This window comes from Salvia splendens, chromosome 16 (genome assembly GCF_004379255.2).
Source record: "Salvia splendens isolate huo1 chromosome 16, SspV2, whole genome shotgun sequence".
Taxonomy (NCBI): Eukaryota; Viridiplantae; Streptophyta; class Magnoliopsida; order Lamiales; family Lamiaceae; genus Salvia; species Salvia splendens.
In genome coordinates this window covers 12,164,912-12,182,338 of record NC_056047.1, presented here as the reverse complement: position 1 = coordinate 12,182,338, position 17,427 = coordinate 12,164,912, and the positions used below count along the sequence as shown (strand labels likewise).

At 36.5% G+C, this 17,427-nt stretch overlaps 2 protein-coding genes across 2 annotated transcripts; one reads left to right on the top strand and one right to left on the bottom strand.

The window, feature by feature from the left end:
- Positions 1–5,782: 5,782 nt before the first annotated feature.
- Positions 5,783–9,550, top strand: LOC121770817 (phytosulfokine receptor 1-like). Its single transcript, XM_042167592.1, has one exon. It carries the CDS (start codon positions 6,115–6,117, stop codon positions 9,142–9,144), a length of 3,030 nt encoding a protein of 1,009 aa, XP_042023526.1. The 5' UTR covers positions 5,783–6,114; the 3' UTR covers positions 9,145–9,550.
- A 2,001-nt stretch (positions 9,551–11,551) lies between these two features.
- On the bottom strand, positions 11,552–15,356 carry LOC121770818 (inactive leucine-rich repeat receptor-like serine/threonine-protein kinase At1g60630). The gene is made up of 2 exons (XM_042167593.1): positions 13,059–15,356; positions 11,552–12,307 (listed from the first exon to the last, which is right to left on the bottom strand). Exons 1-2 carry the CDS (start codon positions 14,392–14,394, stop codon positions 11,661–11,663), a joined length of 1,983 nt encoding a protein of 660 aa, XP_042023527.1. The 5' UTR covers positions 14,395–15,356; the 3' UTR covers positions 11,552–11,660.
- Between the last annotated feature and the right edge of the window lie 2,071 nt (positions 15,357–17,427).

The window sequence follows — 17,427 nt, the reverse complement described above, 5'->3', positions numbered from 1 at the left end:
TAAATGATTTTGGAGACCAGTGGGCCATAGTCAAAACTAGCCGGCCCGATCGGGCCTAACTCAAAAAGAATTTCCGAGCATAGATGTGTCTCAAATCTGATTCCGGGCCGGCCAGGTCGTTTGCCAGAACTTTTCAAACAACTTTGTTTTTTCATTATAGCAACAATACAAAATTGGACTCGCTAATAAATCCATAACTAAGATAGAGATATCCAGTGTTTCGCTGAGTTTTTGAGACTCCATATTTGACAAAAAGAATTAATATTAGGTCTTTATGTCAAATTTTAAGATGTTCTCTTTATGATTTTGATCTTTAAAAAAAATACTTATCATCAAAGTTTGAGATGTTCTTTTTGGTGTACTTTTTCTAAGAAAATTTTGATACATTTTTGAGAAAATTTATATTACCTTTATGTGTAAATTTAATAAAGTTGTTGAATTTTGAAGGATATTAATATTGAGGAGTGATCAATGAACAAATTTTAGCCACACATCTTAATACTCCAAATTAATCCTATGGCTTAGCTATTTTTACATGTTTTAAATAAAAAGTAATTAACAAGGGCATTTTTGGAAACCATATTCTATGGGAGATTCACGCTTCATCTAGATTTGCTCACACAAAATCAAAACACTTACATTTCGGCGACGCCCTCCTCCGCTCCGCCACCGATAAACCTCCATGCTCGTGCCCTCACCTTCTCCTGCTCCTCTTCCACCTCCTACAACTTTATCTCCATCTACGCCATCACCAGCGTCTTGCGCAAAAACAAGAGAATTATCCTTTTCTTCCTCGACGGAGTCCATCGCCGCAACAAGACTTACACAGATTTGCTACAATCTCCATCGCTCACGCTCATGTTCAACAATCTTATCTTGCAAAAATCTTCGTCTCAAGAGCTGATTTCCTCATCTTAATTGTCGATTTCGCGAACCGCTATATCATTTTTCAATGCAAGAGCTGATTTCTCCATCGTCAATTGTTATTTCACGATCTGCTATATCAATTTTCATCGCAAGAGCTGATTTCTCCATCGCTAATAGTCGATTTCATGATATGTTAATTCAATATTTCATCAGAAGAGTTGATTTTTCTATCTCATGAATTTATGAGATGATTGAAGATTGTGCACTGTAAGACAAAATTGGTTCACTCGTAAAAAATGCATATGAAGCATATGTTGATGTTTGTATATAATGAAATATGTTTTGAATGCTTAAACATGTAATCACAATATACTACACTATAAAGGTAGTATACTTCACTATAAAACCCATACAATATTGTACACACAATATCTTCAATATATAGACAATACAATTCACTATAAACACAATAAACACCTTCTACTACAATTTCAATTTCTCTATGAATTTCAACGGTGGAAGTTGCTCTGCCTCCTTCATCCACTGATTATAGTGGAAGTATTTTACCTTTACATGTGAATCAAATTATAGTTATAGTGAAGTATATTGAGCATATAGTGATGTATGTTGTGCATATAGTGAAGTATGTTTTGCATGCCTTATAGTGTATTGTTTTTCCATTTTAGTGAAGTATATTGAGCATATAGTTAAGTATGTTCTGCATGTCTTATAGTGTATTGTTTTTCCATTTTAGTGAAGTATATTGAGCATATAGTGATGTATATTGTGCAGATAGTGAAGTATATTCTGCATGCCTTGAATTTACTGTTTTTTCATTTTAGTGAAGTATATTGAGCATATAGTGATATATATTGTGCATATAGTGAAGTATATATGCATGCCTTGTAGGTATTGTTTTTTCATTTCAGTGAAGTATATTGAGCATATAGTGATGTATGTTGTGCATATAGTGAAGTATGTTTTGCATGCCTTATAGTGTATTGTTTTTCCATTTTAGTGAAGTATATTGAGCATATAGTGAAGTATATTCTGCATGCCTTGTAGTGTATCATTTTTTCATTTCACTGAAGTATATTGAGCATATAGTGAAATATGTTTTGCATGCCTTATAGTGTATTGTTTTTCCATTTTAGTGAAGTATATTTAGCACATAGTGATGTATATTGTGCATATAGTGAAGTATATTCTGCATGTCTTATAATGTACTATTTTTTATTTCAGTGAAGTAAATTGAGCATATAGTGATGTATAATGTTCATAAAGTGAAGTATATCCTGCATGCCTCTTTTAGTGTATTGTTTTAAATTTCAGCGAAGTATATCGAACATATAGTGATGTAATTGCTCCGCGTAAAGTGAAGTATATTGAGCATGTAGTGAAGTATATTGAGCATATATTGATCTTTCTCCGTGTCAAGCTCTTCGAAACGTTGCACAAGATCACACTAAATGAATTTTCGAACCTCACATTTCAATAAGAAAAAAACAGGTATTAATACATTTTTCCAATTCTCCAACAATTGCTCAAAGAAAAAAAAGTTAGAAACTTATAAGAGATTTTAATTTTACAATCTGGATTAGAAGACAACGTAATCGCAGCAATCGTGAGGCGGTGAAGTTAAACGTATATAAACAACTAAGAAACACGATTGAGAAAAATAGCTAGAAGATTAATCAATGAAAATGAGTAAATCGGTAGATAATATTCACTTCAGCGGTTGGAGATGGAAGAACGGTAGTTGGAGGCGGAGGACACGATGAATGGAGGTTAAGAAACAGCGTTAGGTTAAATTCCAGAGAGTAAAAAAGAATAGAAGAAGAAGCTTAGACGAATTCTGAAAATGAATATAATAAAGTAATTGATTTTAACCTTAACTCAATTGTTAAATGTCTATTATACCCCCACATTGTTGTAGTGAACTAATTATTTCTTATAGTGAAGTAAAATCTGGATTAATTTTGAAATCCTATGTTGAATCTTAGCCCTTGATTTTTTAATCTTGTGGCTGAGATTTGTTCTCTAATTATACATTTAAGGGATAGTTGCCATATATCACTACTCTATTAATATTTATTTATATTTAATGAAATTGGTTGAATTTTTAAATACATGAGAACCTCTATTAATATTTATTTATATTTAATGAAATTGGTTGAATTTTTAAATACATGAGAACCTCTCTTCCGTAAAAACCAAATGTACTTTTTTGTGTTTGCTTTAAATTTCAATTGTATAGTGAGGAGGAAGACCGAAATTAATTTAGAAAAAAACAAAAAAAAGGCATGTTAACATTAATAGTTTTTGTTACGTGAAGAGGTTAATGTTTTAAAGTCAACTGTTATAAAAAAATTCTAGCGAAAAAGGTATCTAATATAAGTGGTTATTAATTTGGAAAAGAGTAGTGATTTAGAGACATAATGTCTCTTTGTCATAATGCCCCTATGTCACTTTGCCATAGCTATATTTTATATCATCACTAATTTACCCTAATGCTATATTCAGTAAATTTATACCATTAGATTATGATTGTTTCACGTAATATAAAATTCTTAATACACATTAATATAGAGTACTTTTTTGGATATATACATACGACAAGATTAGAATATTAAAAAAAATTAGTTATTTAATATTAATAATTTTAACTTGTTTATAAAATAAATGCGTTATCAATTTTTGAAAGCAAAACGGTTACTTTCATTCAAAAGCTTTCTGTCAAAAAATTTAATAGTATTAAATTTAAATTTTATTTAGGAAAACCGAATTTATAACATAATTTTCAATAAACAAATATGAAAAAGTTTTAATTCACCATAGAGTTTCTTTTTATAATTTTCTTATTAATCATAATCTATAATATGTTATTACAACTTTTCTTCCTGTTAAATTCAAAAAAACTTACTAATTCTATCTTTTTGGCATTTTCAAACCTTTTATATTACTTTTAATTCAACATTGCTAAAACTTGGTAAATTTTTTGCAATTCTTTATATTTTAGTTTATTATTATGAGAAATTGAAATTATGAATGTGCAAAAACACATTATGCATTGGAGTTATAGTCTGATTTATATCGGTTTTGTGATTTAGTCTAAAATGATTGAGTTTGTCTTTTAAATTTGAGTTTAAGATATTGTAGTAATTAGATTTAAGAATGTTAAAAAACCACGGTATGCATTGGAAATCGATTGTAACTTTAAAATTAAAATTTTTAAAAAATTTAAAAAGTAAAAGTTTTAAAATTAATCTTATGATATTCTTAAAATAAAATAGTAAACTTAATTAGTATTAATAGGTCATATATCAAATTTTAATTTATTCAGTGAAATAGTGAATCAAGCTAAGAATTCTAATATTTTAGGAAAAAAGGAGAAAATATTAATTATATGACTTTAAAATGTTAAATAGATGAGTTAAGAATATATAACTTTTTGTCAAGGTTTGATGCAACGTTCCAAAACCAAAGGATTTAATTATATTACAATTTTGAAAAAGTAATGAATTAAAGAGTTAGGAAGAAAATAGTAAAATAGCTTTAAAATTTTAACAACATATGGTTATATGATCTGAGTTGCAACATTAAAAAAATTAAGAATTTTAAAGAAATCCAAATTTTTTAATGTAAAAAAATTAATATTATGAAAATTTTAAAATCAAAACCACAAACTCAACAAGTATTAATATATAGAATCAATGGAATTACACTATTTTAAAAATTTAAATATGTGTCTTTAAATAAATGAATAGAAATATGAGATAAAAAAAGATTGTCAATCATAAATATAAAGGTTGTATGTAAAGAAAATAATTGAATACGCATAATTAGAGCAATGTCCTTAATTAAGTATATTAATGAACAATTTAATGTTTTTATATGCACAAGGGTAGTATGGTATATGTACAAAACATTTATTTAAATAAAAATATAAAACAATCTAAAATGACTATTTTAACCTCATTACGTCTTAGACATTATGTCTCCAAAACATTTTTCTTTAGAAAATTGTACTATTAAATCTCAATTTGTGGAGACCCCAAATTGCAAATTAGGAGGAAAGGGGTGAGTTTATGTATAGTTAGAGTGTCCACTATGGGATGCCCGCGACTATAGCCGCGGGTTGGGGCGGAGGGCGGGCTATAGTGGCGAGGTTGTCCGCCCCGGGTGCGGACGCGGCGGACGTGGCGAGGGTGGGCGGACGGGCGATCGCCGGGTGCGGGGCGAGGACGCGGCGGGGGGGACATAGCCGCGCCTATAGGCGCGGCGACTATAGTGAGGACATCCGCCGCGGCGCATGCGGCGGCAATTTTAATTTTTTTTTTATTTTTTTCCTCTATAAATACCACTCCCCACCACCTATTTTTCACCATTTTCACAAAACTCATCCACTCACTATCTACACAACCACTCTCTAAAAAATGCACCGAAGAGACGACGAATCACCCGACTCTCAGGAATCGGGAAGAGGAGGAGGAGAAGAAGAAGAGGAAGACGAGGAAGCCGACTCCGACACCGAGTAGATAGTGGCGGAGTTTAGTAATTGTATTTTATTTTAATTATTCATTGTATAATTTTACCGGTTTGCAATACAACGAATATTCGGCTCTAATTACCTCGTTTTCTAGTTATTTACACTGCGATTATCTAAATTACATTTGATTGAAACTAAAAATATTTTAAAATGAAAATTGATTATAAAATTTAGGGGCTATCGGAGGTGTCCACTATAGAGGGAAAAATAGAATTTTGAGGCAGTGGACAACAAAATTGAAGCTATGGACAAAAACTAGGGCGGGGCCATTGGACGTGTCCACCTTATAGTGGACACCCTTATATTTATGGCAGTTGTTAGCGGCTATTTATTGCCTCCTCTTTTATTTCCCACTTTCTTCCCAACGGCCTTCTCTCTCTCTCCCTCCAAAATTCTTATCTGAATGAGAGAGAAAAAGCGCTGCCTCTATTGGACCATCAAACCCAGCTCCCTTTTTCAAGTCAAAACCCAATTTTAGTTCCACCTTTTTATATTCTCTCACGCACCCAAATACCACCTTCTTCTCCTTCATCAACCCATCTTCTTCTTCTCTGCATATTTTTGCATTCTTTTCAACAATCAATACGAATACAAGAGCAACAAAAAAATAAAAATAAATCTGCAGAGTACTTACTCATGAGAAGCGAAAAGACTCCAGATTTTTAAGGGTGGTGCGGTGCATCTATCATCTGGTGTAGATGACTGTGTTTGTTCTGTTTATGATCCTCACCTTTCTCAGATTCTCATCTCGAGCTCAGAACTCCACATGCAACTCCAATGATCTCGAAGCTCTCAGGGCCTTTATGCACAACCTCGATTCGCCTCTTGAAGGATGGGATTTCAATTCCTCTTCGTCCAGCTGCTGCGATTGGCCCGGCATCACTTGCTCTTCTCCGCCGTCTAGGGTGATTAAGCTCGAGCTCGGCGACAGAAGGTTCTTCGGCAATCTCTCCGAATCTCTAGCCAATTTGGAGCTGCTCAAAACCCTAAATCTCTCCCGCAATTACCTCAAAGGCTCCATCCCTCTCTCGCTTCTGCATTTGCCACAGCTCGAGATCCTTGACCTGAGCTACAATTTGATCTCCGGAACGTTCCCGAGCAGCATCAATCTGCCCTCGATCAGAGTCATCAACGTCTCTGAAAACTCCATCGGCGGCGCTTTGCCGGCGGAGATATGCAGCAATTCGACCACGATTCGGGTTTTGAATGTGGTCGACAATTATCTAACCGGAGTTGTTCCGTTAGGGTTGGGGAATTGCACCTCATTGGAGGAGCTCGCGCTCGCCACAAATCTCATCCATGGCGCTCTGCCTGAAGATCTGTATCGTCTGCAGAAATTGAACAAACTCTTCTTGCAGGAGAATAATCTCTCTGGACAGCTGAGTCGCCTCATCGGTAACCTATCTAATCTCGCTCGTCTCGATTTATCGTTGAATAAATTCTCAGGAAATCTTCCAGACGTTTTTGATAGATTTGTGGGTTTGAGCTATTTCTCAGCTCAATCGAATAGTTTCAGTGGTAGCATACCTGCTTCGTTGGCTAATTCACCAACAATTGCTTCGCTTAGTTTGAGAAACAATTCACTGGGTGATACCATTGTTCTTAACTGTTCAGCAATGGTGAATCTCGTTTCGCTTGATTTGGCTACTAATAGGTTTCAAGGGGAGATTCCTGCAAATCTCCCTTCTTGTAAGAAATTAAGGATGATGAATTTGGCTAGGAATCACTTCACAGGGGAGATCCCTCAGAGTTTCCAGAATTTCCAGAGCCTTACGTCCCTTTCGCTTTCAAACACTACCATTACCAACCTCACAACCGCACTAGACGTTCTGCAGCATTGTAGGAACTTGACAACACTAGTTCTCACTTTGAATTTTCGTGGTGAAATGATGCCTGCTAATCCAAGTTTCGAGCTTTTAAAACTCAAGACTCTTGTGATTGCCAGTTGCAGACTCACCGGTGATATTCCCCAGTGGTTGAGTCGGTGCAGGGACTTGCAGCTGTTGGATTTGTCGTGGAATCGAATGGGAGGTTCAATTCCGCCTTGGTTTGGCAACTTGTCATCTCTGTTTTACTTGGACTTATCCAACAACTCTTTCACTGGGAATCTGCCAAAAGAGCTTACTGAAATGCAAAGCATGATCAGTGGTAATGTGTCCATGGTGGAACCTTCCCCGGATTTCCCCCTCTTTGTACGAAAGAACCAATACGGGTTAAAGTACAAAATGGCCATGAGCTTTCCTCCAACACTGGAACTTGGCAACAACTTTCTTACTGGACCGATCTGGCCGGAGTTTGGTAATTTGAAAAGGTTGCATGTTTTGGACCTGAAATGCAATAATTTATCTGGATCCATTCCGAGCACTTTGTCTCTCTTGACGAGCCTAGAGACTTTGGATTTGTCTTTCAATGAGCTAAATGGAACTATACCACGTTCTTTGAGTAACCTCACATTTCTGTCATCCTTCAGTGTGGCTCACAATGCTCTCTCTGGCACCATTCCTTCTGGCAATCAGTTTGCAACCTTCCCCAACTCGAGCTTTGAAGGTAACCCAGATCTCTGTGGTGACCACGGTTTACCTCCTTGCCGATCTAACAACAATGTCCCTCGCCTATCAACTCACAAGTCGAAGAAAGCAAGGAGTGTTGCTATAGCAGTGGGTGTTGGAATTGGTGCAGGAACTATTATTCTTGCTGCTCTTGTCTACCTTATTGTTTTGTGCTCATGCAAGCGAAAAGTTGTGGATCCAGAAAATGAAGATGCTGATGCCACGGAAAAGAATTTGGCAGAGATATCGAGTCTAGTTATCCTATGTCAGAACAAGGAGAGCAAAGAGATTATTCTTGATGAACTGTTGAAGTCTACAGATGATTTTGATCAATCAAATATCATTGGTTGTGGGGGATTTGGACTGGTGTACAAGGCCATCCTCCCAGATGGAAGGAAGGTGGCGATAAAAAGGCTTTCAGGTGAATATTTCCAGATTGAGAGGGAATTCCAAGCCGAAATAGAGACCCTCTCAAGAGCACAGCACCCAAATCTCGTTCAACTTCAAGGATATTGTAAGTACAAGAACGACAGGCTACTTATATATAAATATATGGAGAATGGTAGCCTTGATTACTGGTTACATGAGAAAACTGACGGCCCTTCCTCGTTAGATTGGGAGAAGAGGCTGCAGATCGCGAGGGGGGCAGCACGAGGTCTTGCTTACTTGCACCAGTCTTGTGACCCTCGAATCCTCCATAGGGATATAAAATCAAGCAACATTCTTTTAGACGAGGAATTTGAAGCTCATTTAGCTGATTTTGGACTTGCGAGGCTCATTCTTCCTTATGACACTCATGTCACAACCGACCTTGTTGGAACTCTCGGCTACATTCCTCCAGAGTACGGCCAGGCCTCCGTTGCGACCTACAAAGGGGATATATACAGTTTTGGAGTTGTTCTTTTGGAGCTTCTTACTGGCAAGAGGCCAATGGATATGTGCAGACCAAAAGCTTACCGGGACATGATTTCATGGGTGATTCGAATGAAGAGGTTAGGCAGGGAAGTCGAAGTTTTGGATCCATTCGTTTATGACAAGCAAAACACGCAGGTGATGCTAACTGTACTCGAGATTGCTTGCCTCTGTTTGAGGGAGAATCCAAAGGCGAGGCCATGTACCCTGCAGTTAGTTACTTGGCTTGACAATATCGATTCAGTCTCTATTTTGCATCCGGGCTAGAGAAAGGCGAGCTGTCCCTTATGACTTCTTCCTTCACTGGTAAGTTCTTGATTATTGATTTTTCAATCTGGAATGCATGCCATGATGCATTTTGTTGTATACATTGTTTCACTTGTATCAGTATGTGAAGTAATCATATAAATCTTCTAAATATCCTTTGCATTTCCATGAAATAAGTAAATAATCTTACTTCACTTCTGCTCCTCTCACTGTTTGCAAATTAGGAAAATAGTAGTAGCTCTTTTGAGACATGAAAGTAGTTTTCAATTATTTCAGTTGTATGTGACATGAATATAGAAGTTTAGTAAATATCCCTATCATTTCTGAGAGTCAGAAATTATGTTTGTTTTGCAACTTGTCTCACAATATCCTGAAAAAAGAAAAGAAAAGGTGCTCTTTTGATGCATGAGTTTTGTGGGATATTGCTATTTTGGAATGGTGGTTGATAGTAAATTTCACCAAGAGGTGGGGCTTGGCAAACTTTTGGTGATTCTAGAGTTGACTATAATTTGCCAAAATTGTCAAGAACAATGTCAATAATTTGATTTTTGAGGTGTATAAAAGTCTGGATTTAGTAAGTAAGATTTTTAAGACTTTGAAAGGTCCCAACTCGTTTGTTGGGTTGTGTGGCATTTATTTCAACCTTAAATGTGTATGGAATAGTTGGTTTGAATATAAATGTGAAGGTGGATATTAGATGGGTAGATTTTTTAGTATTTTGTCAATCCTATTGCCAAAAATATAAGATGAAAATGATAGAAGTTTGAAAAGAGATGGTATTAATGTATATCACAGAAATGTGGTATGGTTGTAAATGTGTAGGCGCAGTCAAGAATTGTGAGTTTGGCAGTTGGCATATTTAACATTATTTCAATTCCAACTTGCTTTATCTTTAACTTTAGCTTTACCAAGAGAAAAGAGAGAGGGAGATTTCAAATGTTCCCATCCGTTGATTAAAAAAAAGCCATCTTTTTTAAATGAGTTTAGAGAATAAAATAAAGGGGTTTGACTTATATTAAGCGTCAATTTTCGACTTATTCAAAGGCCTTTGTTTATTCTTTTGAAATGAACAAAAATTGTCTCAGCCTCTTTTACATGTGATGAATTTCGCTGAAAAAAATGAGAGAATCAGAGAAAACATTTATTTTGATGGGCTCTTAAAAATTGGGTTTTAACTTTTATGTAATTGCATAGCTAGGTTTTTATGTTATAGTTAAGTAATTTCCTTATTTTTATACAACCTAACTTTTTTGGACAAAAATACCCATTGTATGAAAATGAAATGGCATAATTGCCCTAGCATCAAAAGAAAAGGGTTCGCTCAAATTGAAGGACAATTGGTTGCTTTAGTAGATATGGTCATATGGTTGAACAAACATTACTTTTAATTATCTTTTGTTTTGAATTTTTTTATAATAAACATCTAAAATTAGGTGATACTCTAGTTATTAATGAATGATGAGAATCACGTTACCGTTGGCGGAAAAATCAAGGGTGTGAAGTGTGGACCACAACATCAAAATTGCCATTTCAACTATTTTACAAAGCTATTTTCATGTGTCCGATGATATAACGGATCAATATAGGCAAACCAGTTTAGACTCATATCCAAACACTAACTAAATTACAAAAGCACCTATTAATCACAAGTTTTTGTATATGTCAACCACTATAATATAGTGACATGTAGGAGAAGAGAATTGTATTCAAAATACTCTATTATAGTACTCCATTATATCAATCATGTCTAGCTTGGTAAAATTTTTTTGAGTAATGTTATAATTTTTTGAGACTACATAATCAATATCCGAATATACTTTGATCTTTAGATGACTGTTCTTCTTGAGCAACAAACATTTCCTTGAACTTTCTTGATATATTGAAGAATTCAAATGACAACATCCCAATGAATTTGTTTGGGCCTATCAGAGAACCAAAGATATGTTGGGTTGTGTGTTCGGCCAAGCAATTTAGTTTCTCCCAACAAGTCTTTTTTTTATACCTATCTTTGTTCTCCAAGAATTCTCTAATGTCATCCCAAACACCTTGCTAAAACTAGTAGATAAGTGAAGAAAGAAACTAAAGTAGAAGATATTATATTTTTGCTTTAATAGAATATGATTTATTTAACTTGGGACGCCTTAAAAACAAATACAAATTGTTAACTTGGGATGTGAGAGTATTAAATTGTTGTTGAAAGAATGGCATAGTTCATCAATTATATGTACATCAGTGTTAAGAATGTCATCAACATATACAAAGAGTGACAATTTTTAGAAGTTTGATGTCACACAAAAACAAAGTGATCTGGCTTGCTAAGAATGTCATCACTGCTGAAGCAGAGAAGTTCATTTCATTATTGTTGGCCAATCAAATTCCATATTTGAGAAATACAATACTGCCAAAAAGCACAATAAAAATGCTCAATTTCAATTGAATTAGTCTGCAAATTCCGAGGAAACGAAACATCACCTATTCATGACATATGAAGTAGAAAAGAATTCACATAAACAATGCTACATAGTCAACTGTTCTTCCCTCGGCAAACTGTGGATAGTATCCGACCATCTCCCGGGGGAGTGGCTGCTGCTGTTCGACGACAAGTGAGCTTCGACTCTCGCCTCTCGAATCATCCTCACCACGTCCCTGGCCGCGGGCCGGTTCTCGGGAACGGCCGCGACGCTCGCCACGGCAATCTCCAGGAGAGCACCGATCTTCTCCTCGGACCCCTCGTTGCTCGACGCAGGGTCGGTCTCCGCGTCCCGTATGGACCGTACCCATCCGGATATGTCCGGGCCGTGTTCTTGCATGAAGTCGTGGAAAGGGGTCTTGCCGGTTAGAAGCTCGAGCAGGAGGATCCCGTAGCTATATACATCGGCCTTCTGTGTTAGGGGTCTGTGGGGATTGCGACACTCGGGAGCCTGGTAGAAGAGGGACGAAGCACTGGATTCCTCATATGACTCGGGGTTTCTGAAGGGTGTCAGTCCGTAGTCCGTGAGGCATGACTCGAAGTCGGACCCGAGTAGCACATTGGTGGATTTCAAGTTGCCATGAGTTAGGCCGGGGTTCTGGTGGATGTAGAGCAGCCCGGTCGCGACGTCGTCGGCTATTTTAAGGCAAGATGTCCAGTGAAGAGGCTTTGAACCACCTGCAGCTCTTGATCCTACAAAAAATGATTGAGAAAGACGAAGGTAGAAATGAGTAATCAAAAGAACTTTGGGGCATTACATTTTTGAGAGAACTACACTTTTAATTCCTGGACATTGCACTAAAAATATCACCGGACGTCCCTAGACATTGATATAATATCGCTTTTTCATGAGAGAGTTGGACTTGGTTTATTCATTTATGATGTATTGTTTGTCGCGGCACATACTTTGAAGGGAAATGAATGAATGACAATTATCCCTCTCAAGAAAAAACATAAATAACCGTTGTAGTCTGGAGGATATTTTGGTAAAAAAATGCAAAGGTCCTTCCAGCAATATTATATAATACTCAGGGAGGGATGTCTAACGATATTTTTAAAGAAGGGATGTCTAACGATATTTTTAAAGAATATGAATTGTGGATAATGTTAGTGCAATGTCCATGGACTAAAAATGTATTCTCTCTACATTTTTTGTTGAAAAGTCATCAGTTTCTATGGTTAGATTCCATTAACTAGATTCTGATGGCCATATTTGTGGGAAATTATTATGCAGAAAAACACAAGAGCCCAAATTGAGCTACCCTAGCAAAATATGTTATGCTTTATACTTTATAGGCTAAGAGTAAGCCATTTGCCAGATTCTATTCAAAGGCATGATAAAACCCAAGAACCATGAACAAATAGTACTATATGCTAAACACCACCATATAAACACATAGGTGGTAACATGTAAACTGATAAAAGAAGATATAGGCATACGGACCATGTACGAGAGAGAAGAGGCTGCCGTTGGGGAAATAATCATACACGAGTAGACGCTCCTCCTTAGCCTGAAAATAAGCCCTGAGAGGAACCAGATTGGGATGCCTTAACCTGCCAAGAATCTCAATGTGTCTTCTGAACTCCTCCATTGTCGGGTACATCGCATCTTTCAGCCTCTTGACTGTCAGAATGTAGCCCGTCTCCATCACTGCTTTGTACGTGCTCCCCAACGTCCCCCTCCCCAACGTCTCGGCTGAAGCCTTCAAAAGATCCTCCAAGCTGTAATTCATCTTCTCATCACCAACAAATGTCAAACTCCCTAGCCCTTCACCCCCTTGATCCCAAGGAAACACCTCGTGTTTGCCCTCAGCGTTCTCGTCTGATGTCCCACTAGGTGCCCCCTCCTCCACGCCTCGTGCAGCCACCTTACCACCCGCCTCCTTCTCATTGCCTCTGTTCCTCAAACACGCGATAAGAACCACTGCAATGATGCATAGAAGGACGAATCCAATGACACTGAGAACAGGAATCAAAATATGCTTCTTATTCCATTTATGATGATGTCTTGTTTCACCGGGCACTACTGAAAACGATGGGCTAGCAGATGGACCAAAACGACATGGCTTCTGAATCTGTTCACCACACAGATCAGCATTGGCAACGAAAGAGAGTCCATCGAACTTAGCCAATGCTGCAGTTATAGGCATTCTCCCAGATAGCAAGTTATTAGAAACATTAAAGAATCTAAGATTGGTTTGGTTAAATGGGGGAATAGAACCAGTCAATCTATTATCCTGCACAAAAAGCACATACAATCGGCTCAATCCAACGAACGCCAGAGGAATCTGACCTGATAGTCTGTTCTCCGACAGCACAACCACCTTGAGGCGATGCATCCGAGCAAGACTAACTGGGATTCCACCCTCAAACTTGTTGTTGTTGAGGTAAAGAGACTTGAGATTTACAAGGCCAGGAAGCTCTGGGATTTGGCCATAAACCGAGTTCTCTTTAAAGCTCAGCACCCTAAGCTGATCCAACAGATTAAGGCTTTTGCCATCTAATGAGCCGCTTAAGTTAAACCTCTCCACCACAAGCTTAGTCACCCTCCCATTCAAGCACTCTTTAACACCTTGCCACTGGCAAACATCAGCCCCTCCCTGTCCCCACGGGAGCACCCCCACGGGGTCCATCGAGGCTCTTAGAGCCAAGAGAGCCTCGGCATCGCCTGATCTAACCAGTGGTGGCAGTGTGATGAGCATCAACAACAATGGTGACAGCAAGAAGAGTGAGCAAATGGGGTTGTTCCTAAGCACCAATACTTGCAATGGACCATCCATGGATAAAACTAAACAGACTTTCAAGACAACAACAGCCACCCAGCTGGGAAACTAATAAATGAGAGGTACAGCTGAAAATGAATTCTTGAATTCGTACCCATCAGTAAAAAAACACATGTAGTTCACCCTAAGTTAACTAAAGCCACTTGATTAGCACTAAGCACCTGCAAAATCTTGGAGTGTACAAGTTAACAATGGCTACACCTTTGGCTTCAACAAAGCTAAATTACAGATCTAGAACAATCATGAAAAGGGGGGGAAGGGTGTGAGAAAAGATTAGTTTTTGAAATTACTGGGACCAAAATGGAGTGCAAAATAAGGCGCCAGTTATTGTCACTATCAACCCCTTAGGGTTGACTGACGCTCTCTCACATTTGCTTTACTGAGACTGCTTCATCAAGGTAAAGGATAAAAAAGCAAACTGACAAAAACCCAAGAAAATGGATATCAATTAATGAAACCCCATCTACTCACTGAGCTTGTCACTAATGGATTCTTCTTTACAAACTCAACTTTACTCTGTTCACTCTCTCACCGAATGTAGAAGAAGAAGTGAGCAATTAGGCATTCTTACACATGGCTGAAGCTCAGTGAAATCAGCAAAAGAATCCCACTCCCACAAAAGAAAAACAATAAAAATGAAATCTTGATTTGAGTTTCCTTCTCAAGACTAGTGAAAGAACATGCATGCCCACATCCCCTAAAAGCAGACGAATCTTTTCCTCAACTGTGTTCCTTCAACAATGAAAACCATTTGGCATAATTGCTACCAACCCGCCAATCAACTTAATTTCATGCTGTAGTGCTCTCGATATGTGTGAGCATTCAAGAACGCAGCATAATTGAAGCCTAAGTAGAAACAGTTGATGAGAGAGAGAGGCAAGTAATCTTTCTACTGACCATAAATGGGAAAATGGTGGAGGAATTGAAAGCAGACAGCAGAAACAAAGGCAATAAATGAGCTTAGGTGGGGAGACACGGATTCAGGTGGCATAGTAACAAGAATTTTGTGGCTATCGGCAAAGAGTGATGCTAAATGGCCATAATGTGGCCGGCCATAAAAGTTAATTTAGTCCGTTTACATGTATAAAAAAATTAGAATTACCGATATAAACTTATATGTGTGTGAATGGACTTGTGAGTTGATACTTATCTTTGAATTCCATTACGTAAAACACATTAATATCACGAATTACTGTATACGTTGAGCAATAATCAAGAAATGACAGTAGTAATAAGTTGAGCAAAAACTACGAAAGAACAACACTAACATGTTGAGCAACATATAATGAAGATGATATAAAAGTAAAATCAAATAGTATTAAACCAAAAATTTGAAAAAAAATCAATTTTTTTTGTTATTTACTTAATTTATGGCTGGCCATAATGTGGCCGCATAGCTTTATTCATCGGCAAAAGCATCAAGTTTCATAAAATAAAATAGTGCTTTTGTTTTGGAGTAGTGCAAACAGCGTCTCCAATAAAAATAGCCTAGTCATAACTCGCCTATCCAAACAAACTCCTCCTGCCACATCATCAGGACAAACAACTGAACAAGCAATAGCACAGCTCAGCCATAGCCCAGCCACAATAAACAAAATACAAGTGGGCTCGTTGTTGTGCTTCATTTCGCGTTGTTGCTCTTGTACAGAAATTAAGATAGAGAGAGTACTAGTTAAAACAAGTTGTGCAAATGAAAATGACGTCCAAATCGTGTATATATAGTATTTCGAAAACTTAAAAAAAAAATCCCGCTCGTCGATCGCTCGCCGATCTAGAGTCTGCAATGGCAGCCAGGAGAACGGCGAGCGCATCGCCGAGTGCTCGGGAATCGGCGTGCGCTCGCCGTTTTTCTCGCCGATTTGGCGCTCGCCGGCTGCAATGGTTTGACGAGCGGACCGGCGAGCGTCAAGAATCGGCTAGCCAGTGCGCTCCCCGCTATTGGAGATGCTCTAAATGGCCACGTTATAGCCCGCCATTAAAAATAAAAAACTAATAAAAGGTAGTGTATTTAATGTCATTTCATTGAAATCAATACTTATCAATTTTATTTGTATAATTGTACCCTTAGTTATGAAATATAAATATAAAGAGACTAGAATTTATTCAATTGGATTATTCGTTAACTCATGTGGCATGAAATTTATATAAACAAAAATCAATATTTATTAAGGTTACATGATAACTAATTTAATTCTTTCTTATATTTATAATACCAACGCATCGTGATAATCCTTTTATTTTTCATATTTACTTAAAATACTCTAAATGTTTGTATATTTAAAAATAAGTAAAATTGAGCTTTGATCAATATACTTATTTATATTAATAATCATGGGTTAATATTATAAACGATCACTAAACTACAGAGCATGTATCAAATTAGTTCCTAAATCAATTTATTTCTTAAGGAGTACTAAACTTTATATTTCATTCCATTTAATGTTTTTATTTGCATTTCTTTACTTTATTTTAGATGGAAGTTAAATTCCGCATAATCTCTTCTATTTAAATTAAATTACTGAACTTTTTTATCAATTGAATCTAGTATGATATTCATTTGCCACCAATTGAAGATTAAGAGGGCTGGTTGCAATTGCAATTTATTGAAAACTATACAATTACAACAACTTCATGATAAAAAAATGCACTATAGGCAAAGTAACAACTACCCTCATCCATGTATGCCCAAGAACAAAGTAGTAATTCAAAATACGGTAAAAAGTTTCTTAAATTTTTTTTCCATGTTGATATTATGCGTTTTACATTATTTTGAATAAAGAATGCTGTGGTAGTTAAATAGTTTATCAATTTCATTTAAATTGAAAAAATTCTAACATATTCTAATCTATATTAACAATAATAATATTAATTGCTATTATTATTAGATTATATCACAACTTATAATTGGAAAGTATATTAATATAATAAACTATTATGTATAATGTTACATTTTGATACTATTAATTACTTTTAAATACTACTATATTAGTATATTATAGGCTCATAGATTAATATACTAATGCAATAATG

Coding starts and splice junctions, on each gene's coding strand:
- LOC121770817 (XM_042167592.1), top strand. CDS start 6,115: ATGACTGTGTTTGTTCTGTTTATGATCCTCACCTTTCTCAGATTCTCA.
- LOC121770818 (XM_042167593.1), bottom strand. CDS start 14,394: ATGGATGGTCCATTGCAAGTATTGGTGCTTAGGAACAACCCCATTTGC. Junction 12,308..13,058: donor CCTCTTCTCTCTCGTACATG/GTCCGTATGCCT, acceptor CATTTTTTGTAG/GATCAAGAGCTGCAGGTGGT.